We start from the raw sequence: 16,487 nt of genomic DNA, 5'->3' as shown, positions 1-16,487 counted from the left end.
GAATGAGTGACCCGTTTTTATCTCTGTGTGTCCGCCAGGAAGAAGACGCAAAAATGTCAGAGAGGAGAGGTCAGACGAAGTCCGTCTTTCTGTCCTCGTTATTAGTAAGTTTTTATTCTTTCTCTTCGTTTCCTCTCTGCCTGATTAATTCCCTCTGTCCTCCTTTTTTAAATTCTCTTGTTCATTCTTTAACCAACTTTTCTTTTCTTCATTTCGTTTTCATCCCAGCCTAATTTATAATCAGTCTTCTCCTTTCCCTCCCCACTTTCGCTACGTTCTTCCTGTTTCCTCTCTGCTTTTTCTTGTTCTCTTTTGCGTCATTCCTTATATATGATGTAATATTACAAAGTAGTACCTTTAATCCAAAATCATCATCATATTTCTTGTATTGGCCCTCTGAAAGCTTTACTGCTCCAATTGTATGGATCGTAGCCACGATCGACTCCACACTTGGCACAGCGTCATCCAGACTTGAGGTTTTATGTGCCAGCGGCTTGCATAACTCTGCAGCACCAATTAGTCAGCCTTAGAGTTTTTTTTCAAAGAGCAGATATCTTTTTAATCTGACCCGGAATCTATAGATTCTCTGCTTGTTTTGATGTTGAAACCCACTGGCAGTGTTCCCAATAGACTTCTCCACCTTTCCCTCCCTCATCTGTTTTGTTCTCATTAGTAATGATGTGTGCATGCAGGCTGACACTGGAGCACTTAGTCAAAAAGGAAAAAAAAAAAAAAAAGCTTGGATTAAGTCAGTGGTGTCAAATCACCAAACCCCCAAGCGGTGGGATTAGATAGAAATTGCCAAAAATTCTAAAAACCACTTATATCTAGACAGCATTTCTGGAGGCAACGTTGTAGAGCAGTGCAATGATGGAATAGAGACATAAAGGTCAGCCTGTGACCTCTGACCCAGTCCAGCCCACCAAAACCCACCTGCAAATAGAAACACCTGTATGGTGTTATTTAATGATAATAATATAGTTATATCCTTGTGTAATGTTATAAATATTCTGTGGTGGTTTGTAGTTTGTGAAACTGTGAGGTTGACAACACAAACAGCTTAAGTAGCATCAACAAAAACTGAATATTAGGAAGTAAGCTAACTGGTATTTATTGCAGTTCTTCTTGTATTATATTACATTATTGTAATTACTGTACAGTCATTCACTCTCTGCTAATTACTAGTATTAGTGTAAGATTAGAATTCAAACTGGTCAGCAGCAATAACAGCATCAAACAAGTTCATTTTAGTGGCTTTAACCAGAGCAGAAAACTGAAATAAATAACATAATCCTGCTAAGTGAACACAGACTAGCTAGCAATAACAGCTTTTTATGCTTCTTTCACAGGGATTTTCAGTCCTTCCTCTGTGTTTTTAGGTTTTTTTTTATTCATTTAAAGTGAGTCAGCAGCAGTCCACAGCTTGCTGAGTTAATTAACGCGATGTTAAAAGATACAGAAAAGGGGCCTGGTAACTGAACGTGATTGGCTAGGGGAGGGAGACGGACGTAAGGGTGATGACAGCCACCCAGAACCACGGGAAGGCTGGTCTGCTCAGTTAACTGGGCTCATGACTACAGCTCTATCTGTCTCCCTCTGGTGTTTTCTTTTCTTTTAGTGCAGCCAATTTGCGCAGCGGTTGACCTGGAAACGTCCTGGTACTCCCGATGGCCAGTCTGTTCTTGTTGAACAGTTACTGATATTATGCTCCGTGTGTTGTATAAAACATTATAGGGGATACGGGGCCAGGTAGTGACGTGTGAAGCTGCGTTGTGGAAAAATGTGGAAGAGGAGATCGTTGTTGCAGTTTCAGGGAGCTTTAAATGACAAAAAAAAAAAAAAAAAAAAATGCCGCTCAATGCAAAGTTGCAGGAATTGTCAGAGGAAGCCTATGCACACGCTGCTTGCCGAGATGTGTTGTATAATTTTTTATAGGAGGCTTGTCTCATTAGTCACAAACTAAGTGGCTGAAGGTGTTAAAGAGGTGCAGTTTACTCGTTGTAAGGAGTTCAGCCTGTGAACGCAGTTGTATAATATTCTCTGTGGCCGTGAAGGGAGTTTTCCAAAGTTTGTTGCTTAGCTACAGGTGTGGGGTTTGGAGGAAGTGGACATTTAAGAGGCAGGGAGGGTCTCATGAAAGCCCTTGTTGAATTGTATTGTGGGAATTGTAGGATGCGGTGTTTTTTGAGTTTGACCCATAGTAACATTCTTATCTGTTTGCTGTGAATCCCTGAACTTTAAATACAAAACTAAATACTGTAGACTGTGACCAGTCAGAGAGGAAACATTGGTCTAGAATGCAGCATTTAAATTAATTTTAGGTACTTTTTGAGTCATCTGTAGTACTAAATGAAAACAAGTTCAGATGCAATCAGTGAGCGGAGTGCATTTAATTGTTGTTAGACTTTATTTTTCCGTAACTGTACATCAGGTGTTACCTTGCTGAGTAACACCTGATGAAGAAGGTGATAGACAGATGGTTCATCCAATCACCTGCCAAGTATTTTTGGAAAGTGCCTGCCCTTTTCCAAACAGTTTCCATGGACGACTTCTCAGCTGGTTCAGTGTAATGAACCATCTGGCGTCTCAGGTTACATCAGGTGCAGATCCAGTCTAAAATTACAAACTGATTATTTGGCCTGAGATGACAAACAAATATCCCTCCAAACACATACAATATATACACACAGTCAGTGCACATTTGTACGTTTATTCAAACAGTGTTATGCCTATTGTCATAGGACAGTTGAGAGGAAGAAGAAAGACAGAGAGAGATGTTATTAAGACAATAGAGAAAAGACGGAGAAAGTTAGTCATTGGTCATGCACTTGTTTACTTTGCCTCCACCTTTTTCTGGACTGCAGATGATTTTTTAAAGTCAGTTAGTTTGTTTGGAAAAGCACAAAGTGTGCTAGTAAAGCCATAAATACCAGCTGCTACTTATTACAGTAAGCCACAATGACACAAGCCCCCCCCCTCTAAACGCACACACACACACACACAGAGCAAACACTGATCTCCACTAATCTCAGCGTCGGGATATGATGTTTGTTTTCTTTATTGTTTGCAGCCATTTATCTCTGCTGTTGTTGCAGATGATGAATTTTGGTAATACATACATTATTTATTGCAGAACTGCTCAATTCTACCCTATCATACCCTGATTATAAATTTTTTCTCAAGAGACATTCGATCCAAGTACAAATCAATATCAGCTTCAAGTTTTAGTGTCCTTGGTATTCAAATGATGTTGCAGAGTTGCAGAGTTTTCCTCAATGACACTAATAAAACTGTGGTGGGGGGGACTAGTTATTTTTTGTAGACTGTTTATGCAGAAAAGCATCATGGAGGTGTTTATTGATGTCAGATCTTGGTGCACAAAATTTTTGCTGTCTAGATTTGAGTATTGAAGAGAAAGTTAAAAAAAAAATACTTAAGATATTGCTGAGAACTTGTCTTGGGCAGAATGGGAAATAAAAATAATTAAATACACAAATACAGAAATCTAAAGAAAAACAATAAATGTCATCCCAAATTATACAAAATTTAAAATGCTATACATATAATGAATAAATATCTATAATAATAAACTGAACTGATAAATACAGAAATGTATCAATGTAAGAGTTACCAAATTAAAAGGGAAAGGTGTCATTGTCTGTGCTGAGCTCGGTGAATGCAGGGAGCAAAAAGTTCTGTGCCTAGATACCAAATATGAACTCTACTCATATTCTGTGCTCATATAATAATCCTTTACCTCACTGAAACTGAATTTGTCTTAGTTTAATCATTTATCATCTGCCCATCAGCAAAGCATTTAACCCTCAGTATTAAAGACTTTGCACGGGGAGCAATTGTGTCTGTATTAGTGTGAATTTGTCATTTTTGTTTTCACACATACATCATGTTATCAACGTGATAGTCTTACTTTCTCTTTCTGTCTCTGTCTGTTTTTGTCCCTCCAGGTGTGTTGTATGTTTGCGAGTGCGGAGTATTCCAGCTGTGGAGAGTATGAGTTCTTAAACCAGACCAGTAACAGCTGCCAGGCCTGCCCTCAGTGCCAGCCAGGACAAGAGCCACACATGGTGAGACACACTCACACACGTGCTTGTTTCTGAAAGTACTTTTTCATGGAATTATTCTATTTGAATCCCAAAGTTGCACTTTCACTTAAGCTGGGCTCAGACTACAGGAGTTTTAAAATCCTAACCGATTTCGGGTTGCATCACGCACATGAGAAACTTCACAGATGTTCTTCTCTCTAAACATGCACATAGTACAAGATTTGAAAATAATGGCGCATCACACACTGCAGGATATTATTATTATCATGACAGGGGGAGCAATGCACCACCTCATATGATCTCACAGGGAAGCAGATGTAAACACAATGCTTTGCAGTGAGAAAACACGAAAGCAGAAGGCTTAACGAGTAGGGATGAAAAAATGGTTGGGGAGACGCGGTCAACACGGGTTGTCTGTTTCATCAGCGAGAACTGAAGGTGAGATTTCAACTGTCAGTTTTAATATCTGTCAACAGTAGTATGCTAGCTAACATTAGCCTCAAGGGCTAGAATGTTTACCGTTGCTAGGCAACACCATCAGTTCTCTCTCATTGGCTATTGTGGTCCCACTCAGAAAGTAGTGACGTAATCATCCAGATTCTAACTCCTAAATATCAAACATGTTTGAAATGATCAGGGCGGCCTCAATCAGTCTAAGAGCTGCTCCGGAGGGTTAAGATTGGATGTGTAAACCCCTCACATTACCAGATTATTTGTGCTGAACATTGGTACTGACCAAGGTCCCAGACCAGATTTCTCCTCTGATAGTTGGGAGGGGTGAATCGGGGTTAAATCAACCCAAAACTCCTGTAGTCTGAGCTCAGCTTTAAGGAGATTAAGTATTATACTGACCTTGTTTTGGAAAGATGGAGTAACCTCAGTCCTGCTGCTGCCAGAGCTGCAACAGTTAATTAAGCAATTAGTCGATCAACAAAAAATTAATCAGCAACTATTTTGTTAATTGATTTTTTGGGAAAAAAAATGTTCAAATTCTCTGGTTCCAGCTTCTTAAATGTTCATATTTTCTGGTGTCTTTAGTCCTCTATGATAGTAAACTGAATATCTTTGGGTTGTGGACTGTTGGTCGGGACAAAACAAGACATTATAGGTTGCATCTTGGGCTTCGAGAAACATTGATTGACATTTTTCACTGTTTTCTGACATTTGAAAGGCCAAACGACTAATCGATTAATCGAGAAAATAATCTATGGATTAATCAATAATGAAAATAATCATTAGTTGCAGCCCTACTGTTATGAATTTTACTTTGTTTGATTTGAACCTGTTTTTCATCATGAGGCATAAGAAAACTTTCTGGTTAAGGAAAGATAGTCATCACTTTGGGGAGGGGAGTCGGGGATGTGGAGGTGGAGGCTGTAACCATCCCAAACTGATGACTAGTATGAAAAGCTAACCTTGTTTTGCTCAGACCACCCACAATAAGCACAGATACACACACACACACATACACACACACACCAGAGCACATACACCAGAGCACACATTGCTGCACAGTGAAGAGTGCCTAAATTCAAATGAACAATTTCTTTATGGTTTATCGCTCTCACTGACGTCGATGTGAAGGCATGCATTACAGTGAATGACTTGCAGTAGTCACGTAGTGATTTAGCCTCTGTCAGTCAGTCTGCAGACAGCCAAAGCAAACACAGTGAAGGTAAATGCTTCAGTGGGCACCTCAGGGTGCCACGCCTTCTTAAGAGAGATAGATGCAACCAACAGAAGTGAAGAGATGGATTTATAGTCACTCTCTTCTATTTATTCGGTATATGCATCCTTTCTTTACAGATTTTGTTGGGTGTTTTCCTTTCTTTGACAGTGACAGTAGAGATACAGACAGGACATGCAGAGAGAGAGAGAGGGGAATGACATGCAACAAAAGTCCCTGGTTCAAATCAAAACCAGGGGTGGCTACGGGAAACCCCGTTCATGCATCCTTTTTATACTTTAAGTAGCCTATTCTCTTGATTGCAGTAGTTTTATTTTTACTTTCACATTAGGGAACAGATTTTCTTGGTTCTCTATAGCCGAGGTAAATTACAGCTGCATTGATCTGTATAAACATGGAGAAATTATTACTATAAATATTCCAATGTGCCTATTTTATTTAGTTAATTTAATTACTTTTATTTGTAAGGGGCAATGTACAAAAGTATTAATCTCATACAAGGAGAAGAAATGATTTGTGACAGGTTTAGCTTCTAGGTACTTTCCATCTGCAGTCCCTGGGCAGGCAGGCACAAACACAGCTGTTAACAATACAATTAATACAAATACAAGTTAATCTCTCAAAATCCATTTTAAGAGATCAGACATGGACATTAACACGTTTTCAAAGTGTCAGGGAGCTTATTGCATTCCTTGTGCCTCTTTTAGGGATTTTACGTTCTCTCCCATAGAGGCTGACTTTGAAGCTCCCATCATTTGCTCTGAGCAAAGTTGAAGAAAGCTTTTCAGTGGCGGAGGTGCAGTATTGTGAGTTATTGTAAACAACAAATGAATATCGGAATCCAAAATGAAATTCTCAAAGATGAACATCTTAATCGCACTAAGCATATCATAGTGATGATACTGTTGTGTCTTCCTATCCAAGACTTTCAAGGCTTGTTTATGAAAGTGGCCTAATGTGTTTTAAGGCTTGCTTGCCTGAGATCACCATGAAATTCAGTAATTGGAATAAGAAAAAAAATCTTTGTACCCAGATTTAACTTGGATGTCTCAACTGTGAGTGAGTTTATAATATTATGTGGCATCAGTCTAGTAGGCTACCGGTGTGCGCCAGCTCATCTTTTTGATATGAATTTTTTAACCCAAGAGCCTAAATATTTTACCTCAACTACATTTTTTTACAATTTGTACAATTACATGTACATGTACATTTACAATTTACATGTATTTTTTTACATTTTACATTTACATGTTTGGAAAACTCATGCTAGTGAAGTACATTGTTACTTTTTTCTCAATATTAAAAGTGAGAGCCACTTCATAACTTTCCCTAGTTGACTAGTTAGCTTACATTATGGACACTTTACATACAGAAAACAAGCAAAGCAAATTAAAAATAATAACATATTAAAAATAATAAATAAACATTAAAACAAAATATGTTGATAGGCATTTGCAATTTTTCTAATCTGAGTGAATAATCACATGAATTTAATTATATAATTTAATAAAAGCTCAATAAAACAAAAAAAATAAACTGGACTACCTTTTTGTCTCATCTGCCCTTCATTCAGGTGGGAATAGTCACAACATAATAACTTCCTTCCTTCCTCTTTTAGCTCCATAAACCAGCACACAGTACATAAAAATCCCATGATTGGTCCCACTGTGTTTGTTTGTTTTTTTGCTCCTTCCTTTCCAGTCTCTCCTTCCGTCTTGTGTTCACTAATCTACCATGCTAAGCATCCACAGCAACGCCTTGTGTTTGAACTTGAAAACCAAGCGATCCAAGCGTCAAAGGCAGCGACGAGAAGCTTCAGACTGATAAGCACACAGCTCTGTCATAAAGAGTAATTTAGCCATTTGTGAGCGATAGAGACATGAGAGGGGGAGAGGAGTTTGATCAGCGAGATGAGAGGCTTCTTTGCACTTTCTCCTGTCTGTGTGATCCCCTGGGTGCCAAAGCCTGTAATTCATGTGTTCGTCTATTCCCCTGAGCTTTCCCTGCAAGTGTGCAACACCCTTTTAATCATAGGATAACCATATGGTTCCTCCTCACAACAGACTTCAGAAAGTATGTGCCCCCACACACATAGAGACACTGCTACATGGCACATCACAGAGTGATGAAGACGTTCAAGACCCCCTTATACGTGCATCTTGTATCCAGATTGTGGCTGACAGAGCTGGATTAGATTTCCATGCTAGTTAACGTGAATATGAACACTGAAGTCAGACTTTTATTTCCAATTTCCGAAGTTTTATTGATTGACCAAAGTGATGGTGATGTGAGGAAACATCAATCGAGACTACGTTTAAACATAGTGTATGGATCGACTGCGTATGCAACGCTAGAGGGTCAGTCAGTCACAGACTTCAGGGATTATAAAGTGGCCATGCTGTTGTGATCCAGCCAAAAAAAGGGTATTGAAGTTCAAGTCAGCTTGCATAATGTGGCAAAGCTGCCCGACATTAAAAATATGCTCCCTGGGGCAACCTTGAGATGCGTAACCGCGACCTCCCAGTTCGATTCTAGCTGGGGTCCTTTTCTCATCCCTTCTCTCTTCCTCCACGTTTCTTTCCACTCTTCACTGTCAATCGTCAATCTGAAGGCAAAAATGCCCCCCAAAAATAATCTGCCCTGTTTTTGTCATGTTTCAATTGTTTTGGAAAAGCTTTGAATGAATGAACAGAAGCCCCGATCCATGATCCTATCTACAAAGTGAGCTTTAACCCAAAGTGACAACACCCTGCTGATAACCCAGTGCAATTTTATATCAAACAATCACACCGAGAATTCAGGATGTCAAACATGAGAGGAGTTTTTCTCCAAGAGAGTTGGTCTCCTGTAGCCCAAAGCGAAGAGACATAGGCTTGTTTTAAAAGACAGATGAAAGTAAGAGGGAAATGAAAGATGAAAGAAAGGGAGCAAAAGAGAGAGACATTGTGTGTGTGTGTGTGTGTGTGTGTGTGTGTGTGTGTGTGTGCGTGCATGCACGTGTGGCCTGTTGTTCTACCTCCTCACTGTGAGGAATTAACATGCGGAGATGGGAGGAGGAGATCAATGCTAGATGACAGAATGATGAGTTGGTCATCCTAAACACTACCAGGCATGGGAATCTGCACACACACACACACACACACACACAAACAAACAGGGACCTCTGTGACCAATCAGATTTCTCTTTTGTCATCTCAAAAATGTAATGCCAGATTTGCTAAGGATCTGGAGAGAAACAGATGTGGGTTTGCGAGTCGTTTTTTTAACGTGTGTGTCCGCTCCACAGTTCTGAATCATGTATGTCATTAATCATGAGCTGCGCTGAGTTCTTTAAACGACATTGTATTAAAATGTATGCCATTGACATGAAATGACAAGGGGAGAAATGTTAACAAAACTATACATCATTATGTGTGTTTGTGTATGTTTCGCAGACCTGCGGCTACGGTGTGAAGGATGAGGACTTTGCCTGTGTGCCGTGCCCGCAGGGGAAGTATTCCAAAGGCAAATATGAGATCTGCAGACGGCATAAAGACTGCGATGCCCTCTACAAAGCCACGGTGCGCGTAGCGGGAACTCCAGACAGCGATGCAGAGTGTGGACCCTGTTTACCGGGGTAAACAACACACAAACACAAGACTCAAAACTATTATCTTCAATGCAGCTTAAGAACAAAAAGGCAGCATACATTTACTACACAATACTGTACTGTATCCTAAAATATTATTAATACTTTAAGCTTAGAAAGTGTTCACATCAAGAGCTGCCACTGAAGCCGTGTTTACATAAAAGGGAGCCATATGAGTATTACATATGATGACCACATATGGTGTCCTGATTACACGCTTTATAGAAAGTAATCTGACAGATTCTGACATGAACACTGACAGCAGTGTACACTCTGAGCAAATTCTGAAAAACTATAGCATATACTGTATAGTAGCTCAACTTGATCCAGAATCTGGAAACTTTTCCCACAGGAATACCTGTTCAAAGTGGTAGAAGACACTTGTAAATGACAGATAATTGAAGACAAAATTGTGTTGACTCAATGCAAGTGGCTGAGTATGCAGAAAAAAGCTGATTTTTTTCTGAATGGAGCAGGGCCTTGTTTCCTGATAATGATCAATCTTAGAAGTTTTTATGAATGCTCTTAAATGTCTACATGAGTTTAGACTTAAAATGTTCAAAAACAATGAAAGCTCAAATAAAACATGTAGTTTTTGGTTCCTCCTGCGAGTCGCAGTGCTTCTTAAGATGTTCTCAGAGTGGGTAGGAGTCACTCGTTAATCTACGATCATTTCTAAGGGCGTCTTTAGTTACAATGCTTTTGGGTTTGTAAGATGGATTTTACAACGATGCACAGTATCCTACAGTCCTCCATTTACACGTGGCAGCTGTCACTTAGAGCAGTGGTTCTCAAGCCTTTTCCCTAAACTGACACAAATGAGACCACGGACCCCCATCTGAATAAATGTTTGCTCTTAGATGTTTTATTACAGAAAGTGTATGAAACCCATGACCACGGTAGTCATACATTCTTTCATTGTGTTACTTAAGTATGAAATTATAGTGGAAATAAATGATTCTCCTTTTTTGCCCCTGGAACCCCCTCAAGGACCCCTGGGGGTCCCCGGACCCCACTTTGAGAACCACTGAGTTAGAGGACATTTAAATGTTACCAGACCGTCCTCTCCTTCTCTTCTTCTTCACTCATCATCTATCAACCCCCCTGCTGTAGAAACTGACTGGCTGTGTCAACACCAAACTGTTTCTCTCTCACAGTTAAATTGTTGTTTAGGCTCTCCCGCTGTGAGATGATTGTTTTACACAGACATTGTGGAAAATGAGGAAAATGAATTTCATATAATATTTGTTAAATATAAGCAATATACAGTACCGTATTTGTAAGTAGATCTCAAAGGAAACGTCGTAAATATGAGCGATTCACGATTTGTAGGTATTAGGCAATCCTTCCGCTTCAAACAGAGGGAGTTAAATGTTGAAATAGCCGCCTCTTGTTATCAATCTGGATGCTGTCGGGCCGCTTTGTAGATTTCTTGGCTTTCAGTCTCCTTTTAGAGGATGTTTTTGCTTTTGATTAGCGTGATTGCTACAGGAATGAGCGTGCGAATACTGAGTTCGGTCATGTTTGTTTCCGTATCTGTACTGTATAGGCTGTACTGTTTGTGTGGGTGTCATACGCTGCTGCAGTTAGCAGAGTCCATACATGTTTGACGCAGAACAGAACAGGCCTGAACAGTTGCTATAAAGTTCACTTGAAGTCTGTGTCTCAGTAGAGGAAAAGACCTGAAGGAGAACGAGAATGACTCTGTTGCGACAGAGATGTTCCCGTTTCCCAAAACAACTTCAGTAGCACTTTAAAATACGTAATGTTTATAAGTCAGTTAGTAAGCAGTGAGTTCATATGGATATCAATTATGTCTTACAAAAACATAATTAGTTGGTTAAATCTTTTAAAAGATAGTTTAAATAGTGATGTAATATTACATTATTTCACGGATAACGTACAACTTTTAAGGGCTCATCAAGATGAGCATCATTTTTATTATTTATTTAATAATTTGTGTGCTCTTTATCTGAATGTACAACTAATTGTACTCAACGTTTACTTGCTTTTTTTGTTACGATACTGTTTGGCTCTAATTAATCCAGTACTGCCTGCAGCTGGTGCAGAAAGTGCATATTTTGTCTATCCATTTTCAAATATTTAGCTAATTTTTTTGTAAGGGTTTATTACAACTTTATACTAGAGTATGCATCTACAAACAGATTCTCTAAGATTGTAAGGTTTAAGATGAAGATAATTGCAAATCTTCAGCATATAACAATATGTGACATATGATAAATGATATGTGAGTAAATTTTACTCAAAGGATGAAGTGTTGAATAAATCATGAAATAATCAGATAATGTTTGCTCCTCTTGATCAGGAACAGTTACAATCTGTTAAACATTTGTACTGTTGCATTGTTATTTGTAGTTAAAAGACAATGACTGATGTCTAATGGCAGAAATCCAAAATCCATCAAAAGCAAAAAATCAAATCAGATGTCTACTCATGTATCTGTTCACCAAAATCCTCAGAAATCCACCAATAAATTCTTGTGGTCTTGTGATGCTGCAGAGCATCCGAGCACAAGACTGAACCAGTCGCTCTGGCTATAACCAGATATGTGGGAGCGTCAGTTAATTATCTGCACGCTGCATACATTTTGTGTATATATTCATATAAATTCTGCACACGCTCTCAAGCCTAAATGATTTAATACCACCACCGCTCATTCAGAGAAACACCTTGTTGCCTCCCGCTCTCCCTGTTCCTCTCATAGGTGCTTTATGACTCAGGGCGATGTCTGTACCAAGCCATGTTTGGTGCCTTCAGGGCATCAATTATGTACATTTCTTCACTGTGTCAAACTTTTCACCTCAGCTGCTTCCCCATATTTATGCATGGCGTAGGTGCAGCATGTCTAGAAGGTAGGGAGGCCACATACCTATACACACCTGCCATGCTTCATTTGAAATGTTAAAAACAGTTTTTATTTGAAAATCATCTCTTTCCCTTTAAGCTCTTCTGTTTTTACCTTTCTTAAGGCAGTGCAAGGAACAGAATGGGGTTCATTAGGGTTTCTGGCTGGTGCAGGAAAAGATCCTGATGGAGGCCCTGGTTTACATGGTGAAAGCAGCTACATGAGAAAAAAAAGGCTTTTTGGAGAATAGAGGAGTTACAGTATATCTGTTAGGTTACCAGTAAGCATAGCCTTGACTAGCGTAGTGTAATGATGTCGTCTAACAAGTTGCTGATTTGTATTTTATGTCTCACAGGTATTACATGCTGGAGAACAGACCCAGGAACCTCTATGGGATGGTTTGCCACTCCTGTCAGAATGCACCACCCAACACCAAAGAATGTAAGGACAACTTCTTCACAGCTTATTTTCTGCTCACTTCCTCCAAAACCCTCTATTTATTTATTTATTTTTCCAACTATAAAATCCCCCTTTTTCTTTTTCCAACATGTACCTTCACAGCTTTCTTTGTCCAAACCCTAACCCGACCACTGGATTCAAAGCTACCAAACATGATAAAACTTTCTGTCCGAATGAAAGGAAATAAAAGGGGACAGGTTGCTCAGAAGCAGATGTATCATATGTAGAAAGCCTGGACTTAGTTTGAGGGAACAATCAAAGGTCAGAGGTTGTGCTGAGTTCTGGCAGACCCTCTAGTCACTGTCCACCCCTGTCAGCGGGCCTCGTCGAAGGAGTCATACACCCCCCTCCCCTCTCTGGATCTCTACTTTTCTGGCTCCTGAGGGGTGTTTGGCAGCTCATCCATAACCTCACTGCCTTACTGATTACTCTGCATACCTGACACTGTGTGTACATGCATCTGTGTGTGTGTGTGTGTGTGTGTGTGTGTGCGCATGCATGGCGCCAACTGTTGCTGCGACCACATCTCTGGACGATAATATTTACCAGAGGGTGTCTCCGCTTTTCCCATTCACTATGGGCTCAGCAGTTCATTCTTCATGTGCACTTGCAACATGAAGCATGAATGTTGTCAGGTGATGACTCCTGTTCTTTTCCGGTATGATTTTCTCACGTACGTCCCCGGTGAATTGAAACGTTTGTTATTCGGTTTGTAGGTGCTTTTCAAAACCCCAGTGGATGCCAGTAAAGCAAAAAAAAGACATTTCTCCTATTTTCACAGGTTTTATATTTGCATTAATGCACACAGGAATATTGCTACCATATGATATGTTAGCAAGTTCGATTACTTACTTAAAGCTGCAGATAGCAAAAGGGTTACAATTTATGATTTTCTCCTCTGGTGAGGAGGATGAAAAGGAGGTTAAATCTGAATACATTTCTTGAAATTAAGCTTCAGCATTTTACTGTACTTAATACTATTTTTATTTATTTCCTCCTGCTTGTATTTTAATTAAGTTCCTTCAGGGCTTATTTTAACCTGTGTAGTCCCTGCACATTTTTTCTATGTAAATGGCATTTGTACCGTCTAATTCACATTCATCCGTTTTAAAATGAAAATGATAACCTCTTTCTCGATGTGTTCATCGTGTACAGCTAATAAGTCACATTTATCTCTGTTAGCCTCCTGTCAGTTAAAAAAAAACAAAACATGGAAATGAGAAGAAAATTAGACTTCGGTTAATTAGAATTTGATTGGTGGATTAGATAGACAACTAATCATGGTCCAAAATCAAATAATTTATTTTGGGAATGAGTCTCAAAACTTGACCTTCCTCTCCATATGCGAAAATAATCTGCCAGCGGTAATGAGATAAACAGAAATCCAATGCAATTTTACATATGCCAGCAATTTTCTATCATCAATCATCATCATCAGTATCTTGACAGGAAGGTTTGACAAATTTTCATTTGTTGAAATAAATGCATTGGAGTAATGAGAGTGCAGCTTTCCCATCTTTTTTATATCTTGAAAGGAAAAAATGAAAGGAATACAGTTGAAGGAATGGCATTTCTCATCAAGATGAATATTTATTGCAGAGCTAGAGCAAAATATTTCCACAGTCCTTCTGTGCCCTCTGTGGCTTTGACCAGATGTGACAAATAGATCACATTGATCCAAAAATGAGAATCTGAACAGTGTCTTTGACCCACACAGATACATACTGATCTGGGAATGATATTTATGGGCCCATAATTGCTCAAAACCCCCTTTGAGTGTAATTGAAGAGCCCGGAAATGAATGCTATTGTTATTGTGTCAAATTTAATGAGCGTGTTTCAAAAGATGAAAAGCCCTCAAAGCAGCCCGGGCCTGCAGGGAAGAGGGTGTGAAGTAGGAGCACGAGTAAATGTGTGTGTGTGTGTGTGTGTGTGTGTGTGTGTGTGTGTGTGCATGTGTGCGTGTGTGAATAAACACTTGCTTTTCAACAGCACCCTAATTGTTTCTCCCAGGCATAGAAATGAGTGATTGAATGGTGCTGGAAAGAAGTGCAAATAAGAGAATTTACAGTCCGTCCTCACAAGAAAAATGACTGTAGAGGTCTAAAATTCATATTGGCAAAAACGAGCTATAATTACGGTTACGCCATCTAGCGGTTGTGGTAATTATGACCTGGCGAGGTAATGCAGTTCAGATGATGTCAATATAGGGTGACTTCCTTATGAGGAGGCAGGTTGGGGTGATGTCTAGGTAGTTAGTAAGCTGACTTTCCATTTCCAACCGCGAGTCGGTACAACCGTAACAACGATTGTCGTGGTGTTTATAATTGCCATGATGATGAAGGTTGCGTAACTTTAAGGAGGTTGAAACCACCTTTCAAGTGGTTATTTTAACCCAAACCATGATCTTTCTCTAATCCTAACCAAGTGGTTTTTGTGCCTAAACCTAACCAGACATTAACCTCAGCCTTTTCGCACCATAAAATATAATTATTTTTAACAGTGATTTGTTTTGGAAAGCAGCATAATAAGCTCCTATTTTGGAAAGTGGTATATGACGCTGCTATGGGTTGTTCTGAAAAGGACGGATGGGGACCAGATGTAACGCCACTAATGATGTAATGCCACAAAAAATGGCAAGTGTGGCAAGTCATTTCATATGAGATTTGGCATTTGTTGTCTGTTGACAGATTTCAACATTCAAGTTTCTTGTTTTAAAGGAATAGCACAACATTTCGGGAAATATGCTTATTTGCTTCTTGCAGCAATTTATATAGGAGGATTGATACCACTCACTCTCTTGTGTGTATGCTAAATATGAAGCTACAGCCAGCAGCCGGTTAGCTTAGCTTAGCATAAAGACTGGAAACAGGGGAAACAGCTAGCCTGGCTCTGTCCGCCGAACATAACAAAATCATTAAAATCCCCTCTAAAGCTCACACGTTGTATCTGGTTTGCTTAATCCAGCTGACGACAAGTCTTCAAGCAAGTAACTGTTGGCTATATTTACCCAAATGTCAAATTATTCCTTAAATCAATTGTAATTTAGTTGACTCATTCCTGTGTTATATAAATCAGAAACAGAGATACAACACAGATAATGCCAATGACTTGTGATGTAGGATTTGCCAAAGCAAACAGCCAGTGCAGTATCATTTCCTGAAATAAGTTTGATGAGATTTGATAAGAGATAACATATAAAACAATGATTCTCTATTTCTTCCTATCTGTGAAGCCGGGCGTATTTTAATTAATCCCCCTCTAGATGAGAACTTACTGCACCCACAGTAGTAAAAACAAAAAAAGGAGCTGAAAGCAGGGAGTTCTACGTACTCAGGGTGAAGACAGGCTGACACTCGCCATGTAATCTGTAAATTACCCTGGCTCCTGCCTAGCTCTGTGTGTGTGATAATTAAAACTTCAGTGGGTATGAGAAAGAAAGATGATTAGCGTGTTAGTGCTTGTGCCGGTGCTACTCTTTGGTCGACAGACGTTATAAGTCTGTAGGCATCGTTCACTTTGATTTTTGTTGACTTTTGCCGGCATTTGCCATTTCACTATCAACAAAGACTTCATATACTGACTGTAAGACCACATTTTTTTCTTTCTGTACCCATGAAGACATCACACATATGGTTTGATATCACAATTTCACACAGAGGTATTTATCAGTTAACCTTCGCTTCATCTCTGCTCACAGATGTATCACGATTCTCACCTCAAACAAAACTGCTTTGATTTAAAAAAAAAAAAAAAAAAAAAAGATAAACAACACTGCTCTGTA

The 16,487-nt window shown here is 39.3% G+C and overlaps 1 protein-coding gene across 1 annotated transcript in view; it reads left to right on the top strand.

Annotated features, from left to right (window-relative positions):
- Positions 1-16,487, top strand: part of edar (ectodysplasin A receptor) — a 47,876-nt gene that overhangs the window by 20,612 nt on the left and 10,777 nt on the right. Inside the window, exons 4-7 of the mRNA XM_042425946.1 lie at positions 39-104; positions 3,966-4,085; positions 9,186-9,367; positions 12,601-12,686. Of these exons, the coding sequence (XP_042281880.1) occupies positions 54-104; positions 3,966-4,085; positions 9,186-9,367; positions 12,601-12,686 (439 nt within the window). The 5' untranslated portion in view covers positions 39-53. The remainder of the gene's footprint in view (positions 1-38; positions 105-3,965; positions 4,086-9,185; positions 9,368-12,600; positions 12,687-16,487) is intronic.

This window comes from Thunnus maccoyii, chromosome 11 (assembly GCF_910596095.1).
Source record: "Thunnus maccoyii chromosome 11, fThuMac1.1, whole genome shotgun sequence".
NCBI lineage: Eukaryota > Metazoa > Chordata > Actinopteri > Scombriformes > Scombridae > Thunnus > Thunnus maccoyii.
Note: the sequence above shows the minus strand (reverse complement) of the source record. Positions and strands in the feature narration are given on the sequence as shown.